This window comes from Lepisma saccharinum, chromosome 17 (assembly GCF_977018435.1).
Source record: "Lepisma saccharinum chromosome 17, izLepSacc3.1, whole genome shotgun sequence".
NCBI classification, from domain to species: Eukaryota; Metazoa; Arthropoda; class Insecta; order Zygentoma; family Lepismatidae; genus Lepisma; species Lepisma saccharinum.
Genome location: NC_139245.1, coordinates 16,943,129 through 16,964,468, shown reverse-complemented (window position 1 = coordinate 16,964,468; position 21,340 = coordinate 16,943,129). Strand labels below are relative to the sequence as shown.

General features: G+C 39.7%; 1 protein-coding gene across 3 annotated transcripts in view; it reads right to left on the bottom strand.

Moving 5' to 3' along the window:
• Positions 1-21,340, bottom strand: part of LOC146001554 (pseudouridylate synthase RPUSD2-like) — a 1,108,196-nt gene that overhangs the window by 605,939 nt on the left and 480,917 nt on the right. For all 3 annotated transcript variants that reach the window (XM_083139021.1, XM_083139022.1, XM_083139023.1), the window contains one exon: positions 11,566-11,655. In XM_083139021.1, coding sequence (XP_082995147.1) covers positions 11,566-11,655 — 90 coding nt within the window. The remainder of the gene's footprint in view (positions 1-11,565; positions 11,656-21,340) is intronic.

Below are 21,340 nucleotides of genomic sequence, written 5' to 3'. Positions count from 1 at the left end.
TGTTGCTAATTTACGAGAGCCTTGGTTCCAATAGAGAGGTAGTCATGGATCTTTCTTTCCACTATTTCTCCGTATTTAGTTTCGTCAGCATTATAATTGTCGCCATTAATAGTGAAATTGGATTCAATTTAACAGATGATATCTAAGGTGTTCGAGAAAAATGACTTTAGTAAAATTACATTACAGGTGGCAGATATTGATGCCAATTCATTTAATGGAAAATAGGCATAATGTAGACGTTGGATCATCAATGTTCAGAATCTTTATAAATGTATACCTTTAGTATTTTCTTCAATTGATTCGGTGTGACTTAATTGACCTTTAGTATTATCTTCAATTGATTCGGTGTGACTTAAATGAAAGCAACGAATATAACAGTTTGTGACGTAAGTGCTTTTTCCCGAACACACTAGACATTGCAAACAACAATATGATCGTGGAATAAAACTACTGAAAATGTCCACCTTATGGCAGGGTTCTGATACGACCGGGACACTCGAATCAATGGAACTAATCACCACGAAGAAGCGAACCGGGGACATCTTTACTACAAGGCAGCAGCGATTACGACAAGGAAACAGAAAACTTCAAGGAAGTGTGGCTCAAGAAATATGCCTAACGAATAAGGTTCTTGACTTAAAAGAACGGAACGGGTATTACCGCAGTTACGGCACATCGGCCTGCAAGAACACTTTCCGAGTCTGGGAGAACGAAGCAACGCGATGGAGATGTGTGGGAGAAAGAGGGATGGGGAGGCTGACATGGAGAAGCAGCTGCATCAGCATACGTGAATGGCGAAGAGCAGGCCAACGTACACTTTCTCCACATCGAAACAGCCCCAACATGCGGGCGAACTATGCGAAGGGAATTCTGAGAGCTTCGAAGGGAATTTAATTAGCCCTTCGCATCCAGAGCAAGAGAGATTCCTCTTCAGAGGGCGCGGAGGAAAGGGGGTTGAGGTTAAAAAAAACACGGGCAGGTATGATAGGAGAACTTTTATGAGTACAGTGTAGAAGTATCATATTAACAGGGGATAAAAACGTTGTTATCCATGGTTAGCACCCTTCCATTAATGTTCTTCTGCACACCGGCAAAAAGAGGAAAAGTACATGATTCATGTAGGATGGAGTTGGGCTTTTAAACACTGCTCAAAGTTTATTTTGACATTTGGGAGACTTTTTCTGTTCGCTACTTCAGGCACCACTCTGCTTTTGTTCTGCTAGCATACAATCGAGGAACGGTGTAACACAAGCATTGGTAGAATCATACGATTACGATCATTCAGGGTCCGACAGTGGCACATAGGCTGGAGAAGGGAACTCACCCAAAATTATTGACTTTTTTTCGATCCCTTAAACTGAACACGTAGGGCTCAGGTCAACAAGAAATAATACTCCTAGGTATTTTAAATTGGAATATTACACAAGCCAGCTGGCTTCACAGTCATCCCACTAATGATGTCAGCAGGTTTTCCTACTACATCTGGACATGTTGGGGTCTTGGTCGTCGTTAAATAAAGGTTGTCTTGACATGGAAAGCCACATCTGTACATTATACAGATTAACTGTATAAATACGTAACGATCCTTGAGGACTGAGAGAGAGAGAAATTACCACCGAAAGGTCGGAATCTGTCTAAAAATGTGGTTAAAAGTCCAACTCCGACATAGAATATTAGTCAACAAGCACTGCTCAGTACAGAATATCACGTGTTAATTCTCTCTATATATATTTTACTTGTTTAGAATATTGCCTTTCCTTTTAGCCCCATGTTATTCATTCGTATATTTTGGTTATTCTCGCTGCAGAGCGACATCACATTCTATCATATTAATCTGGAAATCAGATAGGGTTATTCTTGTCAAGTTGTATTAACAGATTCACTTTAACTAACCTATTAACATTGGTACACACACACATATACAGGGTGGCTCAAAAGCAGACACCCAAATAAAAGTTGAATGGCATACTGATTGATTGATTGATTGCTTTATTTTACTTCGCTTCTTGAGCCACTTCTGGATAATTGCGAAGATGGGGATGGGTGATGATATGATGAAATTGATGACTGGACACACAAACATCCATGCCCAGGCCGGGATCCATGCCTCATTGTTACTCTAGCACCATCTAGAAATTTCACCTAAGCATCACTCGCTCCCTCCATCACAGCCAAAAGTGGCACAAAATGACTTACAACAACAAAAATGTGAGAGAGAGTATGTGTTAGCGACTAAAAGCTAATGACGAATATATGGAAACAACTCAGCTTAGAAAACATGAAATAGGAGAAACTCAAAAAACGATATTCCTGAATCTACTTTCCTTGAGGCCTGGGAGTAAAGAAGATTGCCATTTGAGGATCAGCTTCCAAAAGACAGCAGGTAAGATAACCTGGAAAGTGATTTGTAAACCATATGAAGGGTACGAGCCAAAGTTAAATGACAACCTACACTAACTGTAGATTTACGACAGCACGTCAGAGGTGAGGGTTACCTGCACCCAATCACGTCATGAGAACATCCAAAAACACTTCTTCAACATCAAAATTACAACAATTTCAAATTTGTATTTTCAGAAGGCTCCCATGTGTCGTACCCAGTAACGCGGAAAGCGCTGATTTGTTGATTACCGAGGAGGACAACTGACCTCGAAAGGGATTATATTTATGTTGAACACACTAAATTTAACTAATAAAATAAAATATTCAAATGAGGAAATTCTTGTCAGTCACTAAATTATTCAGCCTTTGACCTCAAATTCAAATTTAGCACATATGTATCAGGTGAATTTTACATATTTTGTCTCAACCCACTTTTATGCCTTTCAAATCTGTCTATTGTAATTTCCGAATTATGAAGTTACCCACATACCTAACCTTTCCTTAGATATTTGCTATCTCAATTGCAAATGCGAGATAACAAGAGGTACATTGGCAGAACACACAAAGTTTTCCCTTCTGGAAGAAAACACATCAAAATTAATACATGAAACATGCATATGCCATACCAATTCTAATGAGCTTATTCAGAATGAAATAGAACTCACGAAATTAATTAAGTCATTTATTTATATGAGATTTTACACCTCTGACAGAACATCAATTGGAGCAGTTTGTTTATTCATATGCTCACAGCTCGTTGCTTATTGTAGCACGACCAGCTGATTTAAGACTAAGTATTTTCACCATATGACAGATTAAGAAACATTGCCTCTTTTGTAGATAAATCACGTCAAATTAATATTATTAATTAAGATAATGTTTAAACAGACGATTCAGTACAATTGCGCTTCCATTACGAACCGTGCAAAATATTCACTATTCTGTCTTTAGCGAACTACATGCCCATATAAGGACATGTGATCTTCAAATGTTTTGACTTATAAAGTACAATTTTGTCAAAGATTCCTACTTAAATCTAAATTATAGGGGTATGCACCTATTCAAAGTTCTTTCTGATAATTTTAATCAGTTTATTTTCCAATTATTTGAGAGAACTCAAATATTCATTGTAATGGCATCATCCGCCATTTGCCGCAGACTACGAGATTCGGAATGATCATTTTTCGATCTATTTTCACCACTCGCAACACACGTTAGCATGCTTTGATCCAAAACGTACTTTAGGCAGATCTACCCATAACGTAACTTAACATGAGCTCATGAAAGGTAAATATAACTGCACCGGCTTACCTCCTGAAGCGGTGGGATCCAGTCAAGTAATCATTCACCCTACCGTTTTTCATGGATGCGTATCTTCATATCAATTCACTTTCACTAATAGCCTGATCCATCGGATGATCTCCTATTGTTCCAAATAGCAATACATTACTTCGATGTCATCCACTTAACTTGTGAAAGTCAATCTGTGAGGATTCTTTTCCTCTTGGTTCAACATCGAACCTGCCAAAAAAAAAAACACCATCCTTTCTTCCTCCCTTTCCCTCCAAGTTCAAGAACCACTCCTTTTTACATCACGTTTTTCCATGTGACAAAGAAATTTTTCTGAACATAATATTGAGTACTAATATATATATATGTATGTATCAATGATCTTATTGTAATAAAACTTAAATAGTCACAGTTATATTATTTGTGGCCGCGGTGGCTCAGTCGGTAACGCGTCTGACTACCATACTAAAGGTCCCGGGTTCGATCCCCGGCCGGTTCAAATCCGGGAACTTTTCTAACGGTGGAAGCGACCCCGGCGTCTACCCAGCGTCGAATAACATGGGTACCTGGGGGGAAACCCTGGGGGGTAAAGGCGGTCAGGGGCGTGATGTTGATCACATCACCCCCACTCACGACCGGATCAAGAAAGTGTGAGGCGTTACCCCCACACCCCCAATACGCCTTCATGGCGTGGTGCTATGCACAGGGGAACACTTTACCTTTACCTTTATATTATTTATGCAATATAATGGAGAATAACATGCTGTATAAACTAATTTTTAAGGTTAAGTGTACAAATTGCAAGACCCCGTAAAATCGCTGTCAGCCCGAAATGTCCCTGTGCAAAGGGCGATATCAAACTTTACGCGGTAATTATTATTAAAATGAAGGCTATTATAACCTAAAGTCAAAAGTGCTACAGAAAGCTTAAATATGTATCATAATGTACTTTATCGTATAATTGATATCTACTCGTGACGTAACCCAAGAATTTATAGCTTAATTCCTAAAATTTCCGTTTGGGGCCTTCCAACATTATTTTTTTCAAATTAACGTAAGCAGTGATTATTTTTAACAGCACTTATACTCCATCTTTCGTGAATTCTCTTAATTACTTGCATGCCTTTTACATGGACATGATCAAATCACCTTTAATCATCCATCATGTGTCTATATACAGTAAAATAAACCGGCCATATGACAATGTCTGTCATAGATTTATTAATTTCTGGAGGTAATATTACTAACGTGTATCAATATCTAACAAAAGAGTAATTTCCAACTCTTGATATAATACTAGAAATGCAAAACACCTCAAGGCGATAACTCGAGCTCGGAAGTTGGGGAAAAATCCTTTCTTTCCCTAGTGTCCGAAGACGAGGCCCAATATATGTTCATTTTGGGTCATTGTAGGCCAGAAAAAGGTGGGTTTTATTTGTCCTTTTGTGCCTTTTTCGGTGTTTTTTGGCTTATTGGTCCTTTTTTGGGCTATTTTTAGGTCTTAACGGCTTTTTTTTTTCAATTTCACCTTCTTTCGACTACGTTTTTACTGCACATTCTAAATTCGAATCATCATCAGTTCATCACCTCTTAAACATCCTTTCTGTAGTAAAAAAATAAAAAATATATTTGAACCATCCCTGAAACGAGAGAAAAACATTTTTGGATGACTGAAGCAGGTACGGTACAAGGTTCTTTAACCGTAACTTGTCTGCAAGGTCGCGCTGTAAGTTTTGAAGCTTTCAGTTTTTTCGCACTGTGTGTTCCATACCACCAGAATTTTGTATTTTCTTATTCATTAAATATGTAATTAAAACTGAAGTTGTTAATTAATTCGGATCACATTTATAAGTCCTTTTTTCCGCTTTATGGTCCTTTCTTTGATATTTTTAGGTATTTTTATAGGTCTTTTTTGGCAATTTATAGGTCTTCATCTTCCGAGCCCTAGTGATAACAGAAAATTTCCATGTTAAGACACAGTAACAAACCACGTTAAAGTAGGGGAAAAGCTCCTAACGATAATTTCAACCAGTATTATGAAAGCGTCAAAAATTAAATAATACCAGCTTGTGAAACCACAGATACCAAGAGCACTACAAATGAATGAGTAAACGAACAATTACTGACACTGATTAATATTTGAGGAAGCTTAATCACTTATCATGGGTTCTGGAATATAATTTCCAAAGCCATTATGATTTCTTAACACATTTGCGCTTGGCTTTTAGGATTCAGGAACCCCGAGTGCCAAATCTAGCTGTAATGACCATTCACAGAAACCAGAGAAAGAGGTAGAACAGGAAAGTCCCTCTGAAGGACCAATAAAACCTTAATACGTGCTTTCTGCAGCGAAAGTGGATTCTCAAGGGAGTAATTAAGAATTTTGCTGATCAAAGAAGGGGAAAGAAAGGCCTCGCTTCTTTCCTGTCTCTTATCAGGACCAAAACTCCTTCCCTCCCGCATTACAAAGTTCTCTGGAAGGGGACAAATTACGACAAGTCGGCTAATTAGCTCTATTGTGTCGTGCTGAAATAATATCAGGAAACGCTCACGGAAGAATTACACGATTTCTTTTTAAAGCTGACAACGAATGGGATGATCGTTTATAACCGTAGATAATTATCAGTATGATCTATGATCCGCAGAAATTATTCCTGATTTTAACACATTCATTTCCAAGGCAGGGAGAAATGAGAATGTCACGAAAGCAACTGTCATCCGTATATTGGAAAAGAAACATGATTATTCTGAATTACATTTCTAATCTTGGTTAATAGTAATGACATTGAGGAAAATTTTTCCCTCAAAAGGTGACTTTTCAACGTCTATCAGTTTGTTAAGCGTACAATTATGATGATCTTAAACATGAGTTTCGTTTGCTTTCTCTACAAATAACATGGTATTAAAAATATCCTATTTGAGAGGCTGAGTCTTCGTACATACAATAGACCGACATAAATTAACATACATTGAATCTCATTGTTTATTTGTTCGAGTTTCTTAGTCCACTTTATGTACACATAGGCTAATCGGGACAAGAACTACAGTTTATAGTAGGCTCCGAACCATTATGTGCCTCCACATGGTATCGAACCCCCTTAATTACAAGTCGACGACGTTACCACTAAGCCATCTGGGAGGCCACTCACAATTTCCTTATTACGCATCTATGTTTATGTGATTAATATGAAATTGGAAGGCCTACTAACATGTTATGCCTCCTTGTTAAGATTCAGCGGAATTACATCGAGTGCGTCAGAGAAAAGGTAGTGTAAATAACATATTTTTGTGGTTGTCTGTCTCCACATATATATAAATCCCTCGTAATATCTTACAAGTACATATTTTTGTGTATCCTAAAGGCCAAGGGGCTGGTTAGCAAAACAGGCTATTAGGATTCATCTGAAAAAGTTATTATCCCTTAGCTAAACCAAACCGTAATGATGAAACATGATTGTAGATGACGTTTAATTTTTAAAAGTGCAAGACTGCAGATATGTCAGCATTGTTTGAATTCAAACACATTAAAAACACAAGGGGAGTGAAAAATATTTAGATTCGATGCCAAAAACCTGTCAGACGTAGTCAAGGATATTATTGAAAAACTCAGAATGTTGCCCATAAGAGGGGCCAGATTATTTGGGAACAGTGTTCGCTTTTCTTTCTGTTGTACGTCTATTTCTGTCATTCTAATCGCAACGATGACAATCAATGATGTCAGGATGAAGAGACATTCACAAAGAATACAGAATGATTAGGCCTGAACCTGAGCCCGGGACCTCCAGTGTAACACAGACCAACAACGCGAAACACTGTGTGTATTGACACGAACCTTGTCATCTCTATAAAGCACACTTTATTCAAGACTTAATGCTCACTATTTCGGCCGTTACAGTATTCAGAAAAGTGTAGAGATATTATCCTCTCAGCTCACATAAAAAAGTGCTACATGGAGTATATATCTAAATTCCTTCCATTAGTTACATTTGCATTCTGGAACTAATATCTCCGATGACTTATCCACTCGCTTCATCTCTGACGACCCCTGCAGCTCGGCATGCAAGAACGTCGTTCTCCAAGTCTTCAGTTTCGCATCCATCAGAAATTACAGGAAGGCTACGTTGATCGATGTTCGTTTTCAGGAAAGGAAAGAGATGAAACTTCGATCCCGATCGTTTCGATCTGAAAGACAGGGAGGGGGGGGGGAGGTGCTCTCTTCGACTTGTCTGAAGGAAGTACTACTAATACCCCAAGTGCTTTCAAACTGTGCATCACGACGACCTGGGTGTTTGTCCGAAAAGGAAAAAAATCTGATAATGTACAGTCACCCGCAAAAAATATGAGACTCAGATCCTGAAACCCTAGCTTCACTGTAAGGCGTTGCGTGTGTTGGCTAATTCTACGGTTGTGGTAGAACTTGGCATTAAAATTTGCTATTAAAAATTCTCTTATCGCCGTAGAGTTGGCAAACACACAACACATTGCAAGGAAGCTAGCCATTTAGGATCTAGGTGTCTCATTTTTATTGCCGGTGACTGTACCGTGAAATTCGATACGTATAGATAATACGTCAAATTTTCAATCATTTGGTCATTTGGTGTAGAACGTAGATGCCTATCTCCTATCATTTTTCTTCTTATGATTTTATTCTGCTCGTGTATATTTTGACATCGATTTCATTCTACACGGTGTCCGGGTTAGAGGTATACACAAATAACTGCCTATAATGCGAAAACTGCTCTTTGTATTGTCTCGTAGTGAAACTTTGTCGATTGACCATAGATCCAAGTTTCAGTAGTAGCTACACTTGGAAGAACAATCGTGCTGTTGAGTCACGTATTCACAGAAACTGCCGGGACACCGAGGTCCCCAGATCTGACACCATTAGACTTTTTTGCATGGGGCTTCATTAAAGATGTTGTGCACAATGGAAAGTTCACGATTTTGATGATTTGAGACAGCGTATCGTTGCGCTAATAACGCCTCAAATTCTGGTCAACACTAGCACGAGCTTTGACTATTCGTTTGGATATGTGACGAGCTACAAATTGTGCTAACATTGAGGTGTACCAACGTACATAAAAACGTTCTGAGTTACTTTGTACATAACCAGGACAAGAAAGTTAATAAACTTTACAGATGTTAAAATATATGTGTGTATTTTTGTATACCTCTAGCCCGGACAACCTGTATAAGTAAACGAATAGTGCACATTAACAATATTTTCACTGAAATATTTGAACAGGGATTTTTTTGTAGTGTGTTGTTTAGAATATGATTTCAGTAATTTTGAATATTTAAACTATGCGAAAACAATCCATGAAGTCAAGAAAAATGAGTTTCCTAATTGCAAGCGCCAGCTTCCTATAACCTCGTAACAAACCGTATATAAACATTTATTGTTATCTGGCACGTGCCACCTGAAGAGCGGGGTCTCCGTCGAGTGCCCGAGTTGCTCCTCCATAGTGTCGGCTCTGTTTCAAAATTCGGTGGTTCGTACCTCACTTACAATGCAGACGTAGGAAGATTCGGCATAAAGCTCCACATTCAAATATGGCTGGAGAGTGCAAACATTATACGGCACTTCCACGAGGTCATTTCTCGTAATTTTCCCTACGTCTGGAATTCAAACATTCATAAAGCGGTTGAACCAAGAGTCGACGCTGGCTTTCAAGGATCCAAATCACCAATTAGCAAACGATCAAGCGTCATTACTAGTCACCGCGGCGTGTTGTTGAAGGGTTACACATGAAAATTGCGCATCTAAAACGCTTCTATGAGTGTTTCTTGAAGCCTAGATTACCAAGTAGCGGTTGTATCCATCAGACTGGAGCCCTAGCAAATCTCGATCTGGTACTGACCTGGAATTCCCAAATGGCATGTTTGCTCTGAGCAGACAGTAATTACATCCAAAGGACTCATCATGAAGCAGCTGCGTGCAAGGGCTTCTCGTTAGTAAAAGCTTTTTTGATTCACTTCCTTTTAACAGCAGCAAGCATGAAATATGCATGCCCGGTTTCAATTTCCTCTCTCCAATAGAACGTAGGAACTGTGTGTTTATTTTAATGTTAGATATTTTAAAAAATACAATTAAGATGGATGCCCCAAAAATTGAAAAAACTAGTAAACTAACGTGGAAGTGTGCAGCTGTAGCAGTAATTGCAATAACGTTTGTTGCTAATGAAAAATGGTCATCAGTCATGTGAATACAACGCAATGCTTTTTCATGTCAACTTTTTTGGAGCTCACACTGTATTTCTGGTTTCTTTGATTGATCGATTTCGTTTATTTTACTTCGCTTTTCTGCAAATTTTGGCTAATCGCGAAGATGAAGAAGTGTGATGATCTGATCAAATTAGTACACGGATGTTAAAAAAAAAAAAAAAAAAAAAAAAAAAAAACAGTGACCCCTACTGTCGTAGCGCGCTGTGCTAACCGTTCCGCTACAACGGACAGCGTATTTCCTTATGCATAAAATAGACAGCGCAGCGCACAGGAATCACTTCGTAGTGAGCAAGTCCACATTTTAACAGTAAAAAATAACACATCCTCATAAACTGAGATGGTGCTTACATGGACACACACAATCACGTGCTCGTATGGAAGAATGTAATGTCGCCAAGTCAAAAAATGTTGTTCCACCAATGAAAATTCACTACGTTGTAAACTATGGGACTTCTCATGCAAAAATGGGGGTACATCCTAATTTCCTGAACACCAACGCGAACTGTTCCCTCCCCCCACTTTTTGGGGAGTTTAACTACTTTCCGTTTGAAGTGACGGTTAAACCCTAGGTTTTTTTTAGATTCTAGGTAACGATCCAGGGACAGAAAGTTAAGCGAGTAGCAGAATACAAGAAAACCACACACAACAAGTAATGCATAAAATACATAATACAAAGTACATTAAATAAAATAAAACCAAAAAGTACTCGATTTTATATGATGTGTTACTTACCGTCGCTTTTCTGCCACTTTTGGCTAATCGCGACGATGAAAAATAGTGATGACATGCTGAAATTTTTGAAGAGCACTCAAAAAGAACACCCGAATCTGGGACCCCTGACGTCGTAGCGCTGAGCTACACTCCGCTACTGAGGCTGGCTTCAAAAGTACTGCTGAATACATTAGTACGCTAACATAATATGCTGCTCTTTCTAAATAATGTGCGTGGTTTAGTTAAGTCATTTCATAAATAATCGGAGTTTTCTAATGCTGAACATCAAGAGTTGAATTAGCGTGTGTGTGACGTAAGGCTCTTCCTGAGATAACTGTCAAACAACGCAGTGTTGAAATAATAAAAAAGTATTCAACTAAGGCATGACTCCATCTGCCATTGTGCTGCGTAATACAATGCCATGTCATGAAGACGTATATAATTATAGCTTCCAGCCAAAACGTCTGATGTCCTTAACCCAAATGTCAGTGGCACCAGTCACTTCAACATCCGTTTCCACGCACTGTCACAGCAGGGAGCTGAATGAAGCCACAGCCACAATGGCACTAAATCAACAAAATAGCCCGACTCTTGATGCCTTAAATAGCCATGTCTCAAAACTGGAATCACACTTTGTACAGCACAAAAGGTTACTTTCACTCAAGTATATGAAATATGAATCGAAAGAAAAAAACAAAATTGTCACTAGCCTCCAGCGAACAACGAAACGATTACCACGGCGATCTCTCCCAAAGATTTACAACTAAACAGCTTGGGATCTCCAAAGAGAATACATGATATGGTCAGTGATGCGTATTTCTGCTCCACGATGATTATGGCAATGAAGAGGACACAAGACAGTGAGGATTCAGAAACCACGAACAACACTAAGCATTAAATCACGGAGTTTCAGATTCGCCACAGTGGCACATGGACAGATGGAAAAATGTCTCTTACCTTTTTCAGATCCTTATTAGGCTCACTTTCATCTGCTTTTCGCTTCTCTCCACTTTGCTTAGACGGCACCTCTGCTACTTTGTCCACAACCTGGAAATAAATTAGAATGATATTAGTAAACAAGCATAGCATGTTCGTTGCAGAACAGCCAATCATAGATGATAAAAAAGTTGAAAAGCTAATGCTATAGATTCCTCTCTCATAAATAATACGATACAAGTTTACAGAGATAGCTAACAGAAATACATATCATGAAGTCCGCCCACGGAGTGACAACTAAGGAGCCCTGGATGGTGTTTACAACGTAACTGAAGAGATGAATTTGAATTTGTGTTCGAGTCCACTTTATGCACAGAAGGCTAATCGGGACTTGACCTACAGTTTAAAGTGGAATCCGAACCACCGTGTGCCTTCACAGGGTATCGAACCCGGACCCCTTGATTACAAAGCGACGTCGTTACCACTACGCCATCGGGGAGGACTGTAACTGAAGAGGAACATAAGAGTCTGTAGATGTAAGAGAACTTCGTCAGGTTCGAAACTCTAACTTTGAAGACAACCGACATTTTCATAAATCATAATTTAAGGATAGATTAAGGAGTCATGTTCAGGCATTTTCGATACAGTCACTTGTAGTTTCACACATTTTAAAGAGTTTTTAAAGAAGTGCATATAATTCAATCAGCGAAGCACTTTTCCCCTCTCTGTAAAACCTGAGTTTCTCTGATGCCAATAAACTCCTCGAGAAACAATATGATATTAGTGAAATGTATTACTTGCAAATTCGTCAGCCCCCACCGAGTATATTCCCCCACACCATTATTCATAGGGGAAGTGGAAGTACCACACCTTTCCCTAACACGTTAAAATATACTTCGGTATTGAAAAAGTTGGAATAACCACGGCGAACATATGATAAAAATTCCAAAATGTTTCGAACAACCTTGAAACACGAGCAAATTGAGAATTGTCTGCTGAAAAGAGACGAACAAGCCAGCAATTCTCTTGAGGACCGGACCGTTGTGAGAACAAAGCAGTTCATTGAATGAACGTGGACGTTGCGTGGCGATGTCAGAGGCCACGATGAATGCATGTACGCCCACACAATCTTCGCAAAGTAGGAATACGAAAGTTCCCAGGAGAAAAAAATAGCTCTTACGTGTTAAACCATGGGCCGTGTTTAGTAGAGTTTAATAAAAGTTGAGGAACAAGGGAGACTGATGAATCGAGAGCTGCGACAGACGTGGTGGGAATTTGGAATCCATTTACATGGCACAACCAAATTATTTTTGGAGGTCATTTCGTTGGGTTTCCTTTCAGCTTGCATCTCAATATATATCTGATTAAACAAGTCACAATCGGAATCACTAACATCCAACTAAAAGCTAGTGCAATATAACTAAAGTAATAATGCAAGAAGCATTGGTAACATCACGAGCATCGTGAAACACATACTTTAAATCACTAGGTGCTGAAACAGCAAATAAAGTGACGTTAGATGCATCTTTCTTATCTAAAATCACAAATCGATACCAATAAATGTCGCAAAAGTTACAAATGCAAATTAATATGGAAGATCTCACTCATAATTCACATACATGCTTCTTCTTGATGGTGATATTCTTGCTGTTGAGGATAACGGTGTTTTTTCTCTCCCCTAGGAACTTACAGGGAGAACAACCTTAGTAAAATAAGATGTTAGTTCGCATCTAATAATATGAATTGATACATATTCACATTCACGAGGACGACATATTCGCAGTAAGCAGAAACCTCAGTTGGGTGCGTGATGAAACTTTACACGTTACAATTGTGATTTTGGACAGCAGAGACTCATTAACAGCTGTTGCAATTTCCAGCTACAGTGAGAACAAAAATACATCTTTATTTGAACGCCTATTGCGTCGCTTAGATCATTGTAAGCGCAATACTGTTGTAAGTCATGATCTTACCAAAATCCGCAGTCATTTGTCAACCACTTCACATACCTCCAAAATCCAGCTAATTACAAATATTCGCAGTCGCGTTCAAACAATAAATTTCTCCCGTTTGTGCTGCATTCGGCAAGAATGCCAAGCTCGCCACGCACATTCCAGTTAGAAATACGTTTCGACACACATAACATGAAAAACTCCACATTCTTTCCAGACCAAAAACCGTGCTGCGATGTTTGCATGTGTCACATGGCGCTTGATTCGTAAGTAAAAATCAGCAGTACTTCCTGCAAGGGAAAGTCAGACCACCAACGGATTGAGGTCTACGCTGGTACGTTCTATTATTCTGTGCTTTTATGATTGAGGAGCGCGACTTACAGGAAGAGCGATATGGATACACTTGCGACTTTGTTTTAATTTGTTATTTAGGGTCGCTTTTCTGCCACTAATCACGATGATGAGGATGAGTGATGATATGATGAAATTGATGAACGGACACTCGCAAAGAACACTCATGCTCAGGTCGGGATTCGAACTCGGGACCCTTGGCGTCTTATTAGGCTCCTATCAAAATTGAACATGGTAAGCATAACATTTTCTAGGACACATACAGTGTTCCCGCTCAATCCCCCTTAAAAGTTCCATGAATTTTTCAGGATTTCTGGATAAATGTTCAAACTGTTATGTAATATTTCAATTTACTTTAACTCCATATAAATTTCATGTTGTTAAAGCTGAAACATGGATATATATGACTTACTTAATAGAGAAAACTTATTTCAAGCATAGTCTTACATTATGAGTACCCGCTGTAGCAAATTGTTTTTATATATCTGTGAATATTAATAATACCTGTGTTCATACCATGTGTAGAGAAATCATATTTATATGTCCTAATTTTTCTTAGTCATCAGTTGGTTTTCATGACTTCTCCAGGTCAGCCGGAAATCTAGTAAAGTTGTTCCAGGAGATCCGGTTCCGTTTCGCAAGAAAAACAAAAGAGGAATGAGTCGGTTAGTTTATTAATGTTGGAATGCTCGAATAGATTCCAGAGAATTGCTGGTTCAGGATGAAAACATCACTACTGTCAAGTTTTATCTGCCATTCGCTAATAATAAAAAGTTATTCTCCGCCTAAGCAAACGGTCAGACTAGGACTTCATAGACCAAAGGAGCGCGTACAATCACGAAAAAAACACGCCACCACATAACATACCGTATACTTCTCAGAATAACCAATCCGAATTTCACACATTAGAGGGAGAAATGCACATTTTTTTTCGGAAACGAAATCGAAACACAAGGTAGTTCACAGGGGAAAGAGAGAGTGTGGGAAAAGAGTGTAGTGGGAGAGGAACAATATTCGCAACGGTTCCATCCAATTCTGAACTGGCATTTCAAAGAACGTACACAAAGACGGGGGAAAATGGAAGAAAAACGAAGCGTGGAAGAGGAAGGAAAAAAAGGAACTAACAGAGGGTAGGCTTTTGCTGTGTATACAAAGACGAGTCTCTCTCGTAGGATTTCAAAGATGTACGAAGAACCAACTTTAGCATATGGCTTCGACGGCCTGTCGCGTTCCTTCTCGTCCGCAAGAACAGCCCGGGATCTGTTCTCAGGGACACTTTGAGTGATTACCGAGGATAACCAGATGAGCAATCTCTTCCCGAGTTGTAAAAGTTAATTGGAAGGAGCAATTAGAACTTGCGCTCGTCCTATTGGATCATTAAGCAGCATCGGCACAAAGGCGATTATAAGATCGAAGAGAAGGAAGAGAGTTGTAGGTGCTGGAATCTCCGTCCCTTCTTATTTCGCGATCCTACTAGACTTCACTTAGACGAAAACATAAATCCGCGCGGGTACAAGGAAAATCTGACAGATTTGACGTGGAAAGTTTGAAATTGCGACCGAAAGTACACGCTGCTCGAATTGATGAGGGAAGGCGGAAACTCTCTCCGCCTATTACTTTTCTTTTCCAAATGTCTACCAATCAAGAAAAGCCAAGTCTTATCTTTTCCATCAATCACATGGCTCAATCAAGAATGAGAGATTTGAAGTATTCTTACCGAAGTTTAATCCACAACACACTGCGATTAATTTACAAGAAATAGTGAAATTTCGAGTATTCATGGAAAAGATGATAATCTTGGAAAATTGATTTATTTATTTTACTTCTACCACTTTTGGCTAATCGCGAAGATGAGGATGCGTAGCACATCCGCTCGGTTTAAGAAATATTGACCCTGGCAGACCTTGCCAGCTCCTGCTCAGAAATGTGTAGGATAAGCCTATGGTAAAAACACTGGCCTTTGGCTAGAGGTGACGGGAGGCCAAGCAAAGGCTTAAATAGGTGCGCATGAGAGCGACACGAGGTCTTTTTACTTGGAATCATCGGAGAAGCAGGAGCTATTGGGCTATTTTCTAAACCGAGCAGGGTAAGCTATCCTACACCCTTATCTGCCATTCGCATTGCTCAGTTCTGTATAAACCTAATCATGAGTCTATATTAATGTTAAGTTAGATATTTGTACCTGGCCCGTTCAGGGCTGTCTCTACCATCAATACTACTAATCGGGAGGGGCAAGTTGCATCCCTATTTAAGATCCCCGCGTTCATGATGGAACGCCACGGATGAACAAGGTATTGAGATATATGAAAGGACGGTCACTAACACATGGACATCGCATAACACACCTCCCACGGAGGATTATAGTGGACGTGAGTCCAGATGCCAAAGTCTCGTTAGTCTGCAAAATGCATTCCAGTGTGTACCACTGGAAGAGAGGTTAATATTTGCTGTCTTGGAAAGGGCCACCCCTTACACTCCAATAATAATGAAAGTAGTAGCGTGTGTTTAAAGGGGGGAGATCAGGTTAGAGCCCCCTCCATCCGAAATGTCTCTATAAGGAATTGATATATAACTTCAACGCACTTGTTTTTATGCGTTAATAATGACACTTAAAATTCCAAAATATACCCCGAGGCCCTGAAAAGGGATGTCTCAGACACATAATTTTAAAATGTGTATTATGTAACTAAACCAGAAAAATTAACGAGAGACGTGCGTTATTAGAGTATGCAACCCATATAGAGCAAACGTGTAGCATATGATTGCGTTATCTAATTCTTCGTTCGTCATGCACCAATTTTTGTACGAGTATTAGCAACATCCCTGCATAATTTTATGGAGATTGCATGGAACCAACGAAGAAGGATTCACAATGGAATAAGCATGCCTAAGCCGCGGAGCTAGAAACCACTAGTGAAATTAAAGTCACTTCTAAAACTATAGATAGTCATAAATGAGCAATTTCAAAATAAAAAAACTAAGAATTCTCTTTACAAAGAATACCTATAATACCACGCTACTGGTATAGTTATGATGTAACTTCAACTGATTTGAGAAGAATTCCAAGAATCGTTCTCAAATACTTCCCCCCTGCAGATTCTCTTCAAATCGAATATAGGGAAAACCGACGGTGAACCTCCAAACAGGATGAATAAGTAACAACAGGTAAAGCGCATGCATCACGTACGCATCTCATTCCTCGGGGCACATGCAAGTGCAGACAGACATACCTAAAGACACCGTCTGGTATTCCCGATTTCATGGTCTTCCGTGATACCCTCAAAGCCACAACAAGAGGATTGCTGAATTATTCCTCGTGTTTCAAACTCCACAGCTAACATCAATAAACTATGAGTTCGGGTTCAGTCGAGCTGAACTACTTCGGTTTTGAACATCCTCTTGGATTGCATCGCAAACGGAAAGTAAAGTTCCAGCAAGAAAAATTTTAGTCTTCTTTTGCACGGTGTAAATAATGGGGTGCAATAATGCCGATGCAACCGCTAAAGCGTAGTGGCGTAGCTCCTTGATTATTTTGCTGGGTCAACATTGAATTTTTTGGGTCTCTAACAGGAAACTGAACTCGGATTCTTTCGCACCAAAGACGAGAGCGCTGACTATATGACTATAATGCTGTCATCGCAAGAGGTAAGCGTACATCTATCTGTGCATTGCACCATGCAACGAAAGCAAACGACAGGTGTGGAGGCATGGGTTCCACGCATTCTCGATCAGGGCTATACTGGACGTGATTTGATCTGCACCACGTTCAGGTCGTTTTGACCCTCCACTGTATCCACCTTCCCACAGGTAGCCATTGACCAGAGTTGCTTTAAATAGGCACATTCCCGCCCATAGAATCGAACCCGAGCTCCTGCATGTAATCAGGCGTCCTGCCGACTTGACAACAACGTCTTAATAATCACAATAGTACATCTTCATATATTTTTAAAAATCAGTTATTAGGCACTGTGTCGTCACCAGGAACAAAGTTGTTTTTTTTCTAAAACAAAATAACTTTCTATTCCGAAGTGCCTTCCTTATTCTGACCAAATTAAGCATGGAGAACCTGCGACCATCACTGTACACTGAAACCACATTATACACAGTACGAGAAACTACACCCGAGCATACATCTTTAGTAACTTAAAAAAGAAATAAACTCACTCGCTCATTCAATTCCAATCAGAATCAAATCTGTACGCTAACTTGTGCGTGACGAATACAGTGTACATAATAATATTGGTCCATCAATTTCTGTTTTATAATATGACGCATGTTCGAAGGAATGCATAGCAAAATTCTGCCTCCATATTCCGTTAATCGAGCATTTAACATGCATGAACAATCTTGTCTGATTCTCCCCTCTATGACCAAATAAAATAACGAGCAGTAAACATGAAGACAGATAAAACAAGTCAGTGTGATGTGTGAGTCCTGGTCCACAATTTTCATCCAAGTCAAAATCAAACTCTAATAGTACAACTTTGCACTTTGCAAAGCCCAAGGGAGTACCAGGTTATTCTAGGACAGCATCTGGCATAAGTTGTTGCTGACGTTGTGTAATTCAAGTAATAGTTACGTCAGCGTAATTAAGGTGGAATAATAAACAATGCTCATCAAGGTCTAGGGTAAAATAAAAGATGGGATATTAACGAGAATGCCCATGTTATTCACGAAGAAGAAAACATAAAATTCGAGTTCAACATTTTAGCCCTTCCCACTGATTGCCAAAATAGTTATCCGAACAGCGAATGGCCTAGAGATTTAGTGTAATAAACGTCAACATGTTTTGCTAGATGAGAAAAAGTGTAGCATCTGACTCCAACAAAGGAGCATTCCCACATTCTCTGCCTGCAACACACAAACTCATTTTCCACCCCATTCAAAAAAGCAAGTATATATACGCAGTATTGCCAGTATACACGAAATAACATGCGAAACTTACAAAATAATAAACTCTTGATGTTTTCGAGAGACATCAAAACATTACAATTTCGTTCTTGTAAATTCATAACGACACACGGTTTTGCGTGGTTCGCGATGTATGTAATCCGTGTAAGGAACAGAACGCACGAAGAAAGGCGACAACGACACTGTTGCGAAACGCGATACAAACTGCAACACAGGTCCAGCAACCCTGCTTCGGGATGCTGCGAAACCGCATCCCGTCACCTCATCAATCATCTCTTACACCCCCCGCGGAGAGGGAGACGATCTTTAAGGGCGCTAATGTGCTTCTTACTCGTTTTAAATAAGCCCCGTTGCGTGTTAATTTTCCTCGTCCCACTTTTAAATATAAAGAACGACTCGCGACGGCTGCTTCCGAGAATATTAACGGGAGATGTTGATTTTAAACAAGAATTACAAGCTTATTGTGAAGCAGCTTTTCCTCGACAGATGTTGACATTTTGCGGAAGACCTGCCTCGGAAGGGGTTCTTTTCTGAGAAGAGTGTGATTTGGAGTGAGAAGTGGGAGAAAAATACATCTGCCTTCTGAAGCGGAAAAAAGTAACGAATCCTGGAGGAATGGGTGAATATAAAAGGAAATTTCGATTGGCATTTCCATTTAAGAGACAATACGAAAGCCGAATTTGTTCATATATTTTCAAAAGAACATATGGATTAATGAGCATTAGTAAATTTGAACAAATTCTCTCGGGGTATCCACCTGGAAGGTTTCTCAGCTCTCCGAGAGCTAACGTCACTCTCATCTTGAGGGAACAAGTGAATTCTGAAAGGTTTCCGAGAGCTAACTTCACTCTCCTCTTCTGGGTAGAAGAGAGTTCTGGAAAGGATTTTCAGAGCTTTCGAGAGCTAACTAACATCTCTCTCTCATTTTGAGAGTAGAAGAGAGTTCTGGAAATGATACCGAGCTGGAAGAGATATTAGCTCTCGAAAGCTCTGAAAAACCTTTCCAGAACTAACTTCACTCTCCTCTTCTGGGTAGAAGAGAGTTCTGGAAAGGTTTCTCAGAGCTTTCGAGAGCTAATATCTCTTTCTCATCTTGAGAGTAGAAGAGAGTTCTGGAAATGATACCGAGCTTCCAAGAGCTAACTTCACTCTCCTCTTCTGGGTAGAAGAGAGTTCTGGAAAGGTTTCAGAGCTTTTGAGAGCTAACGCCACACTCATCCGTAGGGTAAAAGTCACGTCTACCCTGAAGATGAGTGTGACGTTAACTCTCGAAAGCTCTGAAACCTTTCCACAACTCACCTGGTCAAAAGCACGAGAGAATTAGTTCATCAGTCGCCGCCAGAAAAGCTTCGCGACTTATTAGTAAGCTTAGGTATTTGCCATTTTGACGACGGCTTGTGAGTCGTCGCGGTTCCTTTAGATTACACACTTATGCACTGAACTTGTTCCCAAGGTGATACATCTTAGTTTCATTCCGATTTTCCACACGTCTGTTTCGATTCTTGTCCCGACAAATCTCGAAAAGCAAATCTCGATCGGCGTCTCGCTAACGGAGCTCCGATCTCTGGACCACAGGTAATAAAAAGGACTCGGCGGATAGTGATTTTGGAGCCTCAAATTCACTGACGGCGTCACTGTCTCTGTACAAAGGAATGTCGGAACTTAACAAAGCAGGTCAGCATCACAGAGATAAAAGAGATATACAGCTGCAGAGGAGGACCTGAGAAGTTATGAGTGCAGGTCAGTCACACGCCATGTTAAGTTTCATCTTGACGCCTTAGAAACCCATTTGGCAGCGAGCGACGGAAACTCAACGTGCCAACAAAGTCCACGTGTGCTAATGGTGTCTGTCTCTTTGTTTCGTTTTTCAACGATCCCTATTTCCAGCCTTCAGTATCGTGACCATGATGAAATGAATGTCTGGAGAAAAACAGGGCGCGAGTTCAGTGCGTCTGACACAATGGTATGAAAATGAAGACAACAAATGCTCGTGCCGACATCACCAATGGGGCTATGCAACCCTAAATAATTCTTGTTTCTTGTATCCAGAGTGAGAAATCTTAAGAGTTAAAATTTTGATGGAAAGTGGTGTTTTGACCGCCTAGCTCACAGCCTTCATCAAAGTTACCCAGCTATTTGAATTCATGTGAGTTACAGGACGGCAAAATCATGGATATTATTTAATGGGATATTATACCACGTTTCCTGCAGAAGAACTTTGAGTTGCTGAGATGTGATCATCACCCTGTTTTCCCAAACAGACCAGGTTTCATGGTATTAAGATTTGGTGCGATGCTTAAATCAGGGCGTGATATTACTAGCTGTATGGATAGCTGCTTTATGAACCTTGAGAGCAATTCCAGAAAAAATGTCAAAACTAACTCTCTAGCATTCTTAAACCCGAAGGTTCGGCACCACAAGGCCTTTCATCTGTCCCTATCCTGAGCAAGATCTATATACTCTATTCCATCCCTACCGATTTCCTTTAGGTCCATCTCAACGTAATCTCTCCATCTTCGTCTTGGCCTTCCTGCTGGTCTCTTACCACTAGGTTTCCCAACAAGAATTCTGTAAATTATTTT